This window comes from Olea europaea, unplaced genomic scaffold (genome assembly GCF_002742605.1).
Source record: "Olea europaea var. sylvestris unplaced genomic scaffold, O_europaea_v1 scaffold1259, whole genome shotgun sequence".
In the NCBI taxonomy this organism is placed as follows: domain Eukaryota; kingdom Viridiplantae; phylum Streptophyta; class Magnoliopsida; order Lamiales; family Oleaceae; genus Olea; species Olea europaea.
Window position 1 is genome coordinate 75,117 of NW_019230035.1, and position 8,146 is coordinate 83,262.

General features: G+C 35.6%; 1 protein-coding gene across 1 annotated transcript; it reads right to left on the minus strand.

Moving 5' to 3' along the window:
- Positions 1-4,241: 4,241 nt before the first annotated feature.
- LOC111374517 (L-type lectin-domain containing receptor kinase S.6) lies at positions 4,242-6,724 on the minus strand. Its single transcript, XM_022997188.1, has one exon. It carries the CDS (start codon positions 6,480-6,482, stop codon positions 4,383-4,385), a length of 2,100 nt encoding a protein of 699 aa, XP_022852956.1. The 5' UTR covers positions 6,483-6,724; the 3' UTR covers positions 4,242-4,382.
- Positions 6,725-8,146: the final 1,422 nt, after the last annotated feature.

The window sequence follows — 8,146 nt, forward strand, 5'->3', positions numbered from 1 at the left end:
TATCAAATCACTATTTAAAAATGTATTTTTTCTAAAAAAGTGTGGCTTAAACAGGCCTTTAAGAACAACAAAATACTTTATTTCTCATCATCATTGCAGTTGCTAAATTATATTATTTGTCGTAATTGATTCACATTCATTTTTTTGACATTCAAGAGTCTAAAATTAGTTTTTCACCCCTTAATTTGATTACAATGTAGGGATGGCAATGGCCGCTCGGGGGTGGGATTTGTAATTTATTTATTTTATTTTATTTTATGTTTGCATATTTTACAAGTATGTGGATGATTTGAGAATTGGACTAATGGTTACATGCACCCTTTTTGGAACCATCCTTGTGCGATCTCTTAATCAAAGCATATCATTGTATTTATAAGAAAGGTCCCTAATCTCTCTTTGGCAAGTTCCTTTGCCAACCGTTAGTTTATTTCCTTTCTTTATCTTGCAATTAAAAGCACAATCCATCCCATACAATTTTGTATATGCATTTTCCTTCAAGCAATTGCAAACTGCAAGATTTTGTCCCCAACCATATTGTTTGTGCATATGAATAATTATATTCATACCTCAATTTTTATTTCTTGTACTACATTTTAATTGTATTTGAGGTTCTTAATGTTTGCTCATTATATCAATCATGTCCTTAAATATTTTTTATGTCATTCTTATTCTCAAACTTCCTATTAGTTAACGCATTTTATATTTGATAATAGTTCTTTGTGTTAAAAGTCAGTTGAAAGACATAAGGTAACTTATTTTTCATCATATTTAAAAAATGAATAAAAAAGTGTGAAATATGTGTGTGTGTAACCCCGAATGCATGCTATTACACAAGTTTCTTTATCTTTTTCTTTGATTCTCAACAATTCAAACCACTAGAAACATCAATGCAGGCCAACCAGGGAACTTTCCAAGTATGGATTAGTTGGAGCTAATTATTTTAACGCACACCAAACCTTGGGTAGCATCACATTTTGCTCACCAAACTTCGCCTTGCACCCCCATCACTCACCAAACTTTATATTGTTGCACTTCATTGCTCACCAACTTACTCCAATCACTAACACCAGCATATGTGGATGATAGAATTCACATGTGGTTGCCCCCAGGGCACATTTTCAAGTGGTAAAAGGGGAGGGTGGAGAAATCCAGCTTTGCTTGAGGCTGCTGCGTCAAGGGTTCGAATCCTGAAATATGGATTTGACTCTTGAGTAAGTGCAAGTGCACAAGCAGCCTTCCACCCTTTACCCTTGGAGGCATAACCTGCGATTTACCTCCCTCACGATGCTCTAGGGCAGGGGTGGTGGGGGACCCTTAAGGTTAGGGTTTAACCTTTTTTTTTTTTGAATTCACATGTGGTTGTTAAACGACGTGACATGTGGTTGTTAAACGACGACGTGTCATTTTAAAAATACAAATTGGCTGCCATGTTGGAATTAACTGAAAGAAAAATGTCTAATCCATTAATGGGAAAAGAACCCCCAAAACACGTGATCACAGAGATAACGCTCACTTGGGAAGAGAATACAAACTATGGCATTAATGGCTTTGATCTATTTCTTAATCTCGTCTTCTAATTGACTTCACTGCAATTTCTGGACCTCATCAATGCTCGGCTTTTGAAAGCCCATCCTCGACAAGCTCTCCTCCAAGAATTCTCTCCGACAAGTGCTATACCAGTGTGAGCACTTCTTCTCGTACCTAGCAGCCACCATTCTCTTTGCGATCTCCCGTAAGTCTCCAATAGTCCCCATCGATAAAAACATCAATTATTATATTATAATTTGCAACCAAGTGCGCCACAGGGATTTCACATCGGCATCTTCTTCACCAGAATCATCCTCATTAGAGCAATCAAGATGGGTTGACTCTTCATGAGTCAAGTCGAAACACTCAACACTGCGTTCCACAAGGCTCCTAAACTCATCCTCCAAACGGAACATAGATTGTTATAGCAAATCCTTCGCCTGGTCAAGACAAACAGCGATATTCTTGTCATCAGCTAACTAGTTCCAATCCTGAATGGTAGATATTAATTGATCTACGTAATCAAGAAAAGATGAATATTCAGCAAAGTTCAACCAAACGGGTTCATCAAAAGACAGATAACAGGAGATCTGACGACTCGAGGATATGTTCCAGTGTGGAAGTTGAGAAGAAAAGGGCAGAGTAATGCATAAGTATTTCTGCGACTTCCAACGTGGCAACCAATTTGTGTTTATAAAATGACGTGTCATTATTTAACGGCCTCATTTCAATTCGAGTTAATTGTTCCAATAGTAACTGAACTTAGGTTCATGTCTTCAATTACTCACTGAAATTTAAAATATCAAATTTTGATCACCGAACTTAGCTCCATGTCTTCAATTGCTCATTAATGTTTTAAGCCCATGTTTGAGCCACATTCTAGGCAAAAAATGTATTATTCATGTCAAATCAATGAGAAATGTGTTGTTAAAAATAAGGAAAAGTTTTAGATTTGCGTGTATATTATTTTATTGAAGAATGTGTGGTTGAAATGATGTCAAATTACTGTTGAAGAATGTATTTTTTTGAAAATAATATAGCTCAAACAAGCCCTGAATGTCAATTTTTAGCCACTGAACATTGAAAAATGTTGTACGTCACTCACTAGCATATCTTCCACTTCAAACCTCTAACGAAATTGGTGACGTAGTTTACGAAATGCATAAGTGGCGCCCTATCACACTATTAACTTTGAGATGGTTGAATTTTGGTCTAAACTTTGAAAAAGTGTCTTTTAGTGCTCATTGAACTTCCAAGTGGTCGAATTTTGGGTACTGATATTTGAAAAATGTCAACTTTGGTCACTAAACTTTGAAAAAAGTATTCTATTGCTCACTCTCAATTTATTTAACTGCACATCTATACAATAAAATATTTTACATGTAAACTCAAAATTTTTTCTAACTTTTTACATCTCTTTCAATTTCGTCATTCACATGTGCGGGTGTTAATGATAAGAGTAACTTGGCGAGCATTGGAGTGCAACAACATAAAGTTCAATGAGTGGTGGGGTGGAAGATGAAGTTTAATAAGTGAAACGTGACGCTACCTAAAGTCAATGCGTTGAAACAATTAACTCGATTAGTCGTATCTAGCCGCACGTACTTCTCTTTTTTCAAAAATAATGTTCTTGGGCCTTCTTGCTCCTACCAACAGAAGATAAGAAAAATCGAGATGTGAATGGACGAGATTCGACTAAAAATATAATTACAATGAATGAACTCGTAAGTATATTTTTTAACTTAGTAAAGTTCAATTTGAATCTCTTCTAACATGTTTAGTACTAGGGGTGTTAATTTGGCTTGTCGGCTCGGATCTCTTGTGGTTAGGTCCGAAAAAGTTCGAGCCGACCCAACTCGAAGCTCGCGCCGAACTAGAGCCATACAGGCCAGCTCATGTCACAGGCCATTTTCGACCCGTGACGAGCCGCCCTTAAAAAAATAAAGCTATAGGCAGCTGGCAGCGTGTTGCTTCTGCCTATTTTTTTATAAAAGAAAAGATGGCTCGGCCGAGCTCTGATCGAGACGAGAAAAAAAAAACTCTGTTGCAATTTTCCCATAAAACAAGTGACAATATAACCACTTAAGAAAAACAAGTAGGAGAATGAACTTAAGAAAATAAAAGTGCCTCCTCCCCATCATCTTAAAATTTTAAATGTAGTTTAACACAGTATCAAAAAAATGGAGAATTTTGTCTATGCATCATGACTTTTGATTAAGAAAGAATTATATTTGCATTTGAGAGGGCATGTTTGAAGATTACTCTTAAACAAATAAATGTATCCCATTTCTAGTAATTAGAGTATTAAATACGCATTAGTTTAACATCATTAATGATAATGAATCTCCAAGAATAAACATGTTTTGATTTAGATGAGGAAATTTGTAATAATTATAATAAAAGGCGAGGATGCAAAGGGATCCCACCTCCGTGTGTGGTGACAGCATACTATGCAATTATCCCATTTGGATTCTTGTTTTGAGATCAACCCATCATCCTTTACACCTATTTAAAAGTTTCAATGCAACATCTCCTTCTATGTGAGTGTCTTGAGTTACATTATACTTTCAAGAAATATTTAATTGGTCTTTATAACTTAATTGTAAATGATAGTCGAGATATATTCGACTTCAATTCCTAATACTCGAAATCCGAAGAGAACGAAGGAAAATATGGTACTTAGTAGATCAAACATAATTATTCGATCTAAAAAAACTGATTTTGCTGTAAATAACCAATTAACTTGTCCTACAAACATGTGGTCATTTGAGTTGTCTCGGAAACATTACATGTAAACAAATGAATGAAATCTGTGAAACTGACAACATTAACAAGAAGAATTCCTCCCAAAAATCCTAATTCTTGCTAAAATGTGTTCTTGGGGTAGACCATGGAGTGCCATCAATATCTCCACCAAAATTCATAATTTCTTTACAACCTTCAGGCAAAACAGATTGGATTCTCAGAACAGGTTTCTTTGAAGGCAAAACTGGAATTGGGGATTCCCCCTTAAGTATTCTTGCAGCCTCTCTCATGACTGGCCTTTTCTCACAATTTGGATAAGCACAAGAAAGCCCCACAATAAGTGTCCTCTCCATTTCCATCCTGTTAAAATGCCCCATAAGTTTAGGGTCAGCTGCCTCTAAAATCATCCCTTTTTCCCACAAATCCCATACATAATCAGTAATCACAAGTCTTTCTTCATCTACTGGTCTCCTCCCTGATGCCACTTCCAGCACCACCACCCCAAAGCTGTACACATCAGTTTTCACTGTGGGGACGCCGGAAAAAGCGTATTCCGGTGCTAAATAACCCATTGTTCCAGCAGGGACAGTGGCGTCTCGTGTCCTAAAACTATGCCTATAAACTTCTGCTAACCCGAAATCACCAAGTTTTGCATTGAATTCCGTATCAAGCAATATATTGCAAGTTTTGACATCTCTGTGGATTATCTGGCTTTCACATTCTTCATGTAAGTATATAAGAGCAGAAGCCACTCCACGAATTATGTTCAATCTTCGTTCCCAGGTGAAGAACTTCGTTAAACTAGTTCGATTGTGGAGAATTTTGTCCAGGCTTCCATTTGCCATGTGCTCATAAACTAGAACTAGTTCATTCCTCTCACAGCACCAACCTTGTAACTGAACCAAGTGTTTGTGCTTCAAGCATCCCACCATTGTTGCGAATTCCGTGTTGAATGGAATGCGAGAAACCGAGGGATCAATATTGTTGTTTTCTTGAATGAACCTTTTTATTGCCACGGATCCACAAGAGGGAATTTTCCCTTCATATACAACTGCTGATGCTCCTTCACCTATAATCTTGTCCTGATTGAATCCATTGGTAGCTGATTTTATCTCAGTTAGAGATAACATTTGGGGAACCATCATACCACGGCGAAATCTACGCATTTGATGTTCACTACGTGCTCTTCGAATTCGTTTCCTTTTAATCAAACATATACAACAAATCACGAGAAATGCAGCTAACAAGATCATGACTGCAGCCAATCCTCCAACAATAAGAGCCATATTTAGTATTCGTTTAGTTGATTGACTATAATCAAAGGTATTTATCTCCAAATTTGAATCCCCTGGAAAACACATCAAACAATCCCCTTCTTCATCTGTATCCATAGGCGTTGTAGAAGATAGAAACCCGAAAAACGTTTTGAATCGCCATCTATCAACCGTGTGAATAGCCGAGCCCATTCCATTAGAAGCAGAGAATCCAACATGCATAAACTCTTTGAATTGCTTGGAAAGGTCAATCTGAGCTTCAAGAACAGGACTAATAGGCCTAATCTGGCTCGAGTATCCTACCCACACACGGATCATCTTCTCCGAATCCCGGTATTCAATCCACGTAGTTATTTCTTTCCCACCCCTAAGATCAATCCCTCTCGAAACAACATCAACAGAAGCCAATGATTTAACACTGTTAACATCAATGCCTATATGATTACTGTTAATATCCTTGAGAGAAGGATTAAAAGTTGTATCAAACTCAACAGCAACATAAGAATCTTGAAAATCTGCTGGAAGCCCCATATAACCATCATAAAGACTGAAAGAACCTGTATTAGAAGTGATAAAAAATGCAAGACCGTCACCGGAAGGACAAGAAGGGGTCGTGGTGATTGTGAAGGAAAATCTGCAAGAGAAAGAGCCAGTGGAATTCAATGAAGGATCGAGAAATCGAATCGCGTTCACGTAGAAAGCTCTTCCGAGCCCGGAAAGAGAAGTGATTGAAGGAGGAGGAGAAGCCGCCACCGCCTGAGATGAAGGCGGCAGCGTGCAGCTGTGTTCTTGAGTTAGGACAATAGTGTTGTTGTTCAAGAAAGCGTCACCAAAAAGGGTGACATTGTTACCGGGGAAGAAAGGACTGGAGAAAGATGGTGGAAATATTAAGAAGAAGAAGAGAGCCCAGATGAATTTGAATGAAGATGGACACATTCTTGAAGTGGTTTGATTTATTGGATCGGATAGAATTCAAGATTTTTCAACTGGGATTCTTGAAGGGTTTTTAGGGGGATTTTCACGGATCGAGCTTACAAGATCAAGAACCGCAAATTATGAATTCTGAAATTCTGTTTCTTTGTATTACTGAATATGTAGCTATCTGTTGCTGCCCCTAAGCTGTGGTGAATATCTTGCCACTCTCGGTCATCGAAGTGAGTTTGGATGGTAGTGGCAGAAATGCTTGGAATTAGACAAGAAAAAGGGGCACTCTTCTACTAGTGATGCTACACTTACAAAGAAAATTGAGAAAGATGAATGACAAAATCACATTTACACCAGATATCTCAAAAATAAATTTTTAAAGTATTTGAAATTAATGGACTGAATTTTGTCAACACATTTTGTAACCCAACTTTTGTAACTTAACTTTATACAAGTAGCTTTATTGTTTTTAAAATGGCTGAGTCAAAGAGTTGGTTTTGCACTTTGACCTTTTTTTTTTTTTTTTGCATTCACTACATTGACCTCTTGAGTTAAAAAAGACAGTTTTGCACTAATTATGTTTCATAATTACAAAAACATGCTAATTCTTTGAAAAATAATAATACCCTTAAAAGTTTAAATAAATTCAATCACTTCCCCCCATAAATTTCAAAATCACTTTTCTCATTAGTTTCTCCAATACAGTTAAAAACAAATTCATCTTCCATCTGCTTGAATATTGAAATCTCACAAAATTTTTAAGGCTCAAATAAAAAATATTACTCATAGCTAGCACTCGAAATTGGTAAGTGTAAATATGTATTTTTAATTTCGTTTTAGTTAAATTAGTATATTGTTTGAATCGTTAAATCTTATTTCGGAATAAGCAGATGAATTATTATAGTATTAAACGGATGTATAATTTTTTAGCAAAAACAAGGAAAAAATTCATCTATATGCATATTATTTCCGAACAAATTCATAGTCGTCTGTAAAATAAATAATTAAACATTATTTACATGGAAAAGAGGAAAAAAAAAGATGTCAGGCCGTATTTTTTGGGTTGGCCCAGACGTTTCCAGTCGGCCCGGACCTTTTTTTTGTTTTTAATAATGTTTAATTATTTATTTTATAATTTATTTGTTCATATTTCATGAAATATGTTAATTGTTTATATGTATATTGTTTATTTCAGTAAATAAATATTGATGAAACAATTAAAATAATCAATGAATTATTTTTAAGTAAAAATTAAATTAAATATGAAATAAACAATTAAAATAATTATATATTAATTCCTTATATTTAATCTAATTATTTTCTAATATTTTTAATTTTCGATGCAGATATAGCATTAGCATGTGTCTCATTGTTATTTCGGTGAATTTCAAAAGAATAAAAATGCTCAATGGGAATGAAAATGAACGAGTGAAGGAGATAGGGTTAAAACAATTTTTATAACAAGGAGTACATCGTTTACAGAAATGTACCGTGATATAAAAAAGATGCTTAACGTCAATCCCTCTCAATATGATATGGAATTGAAAATTTTATTTTATAAGCATTCAACCATTCTGATTCCACATATGAAAGTTACTTCTAAAGTGGAGATGAATGATCTAATTAAATTGAACTAAGGCCGAAAATCGAGTCCTATTTGCGTAACTTTATTGAGG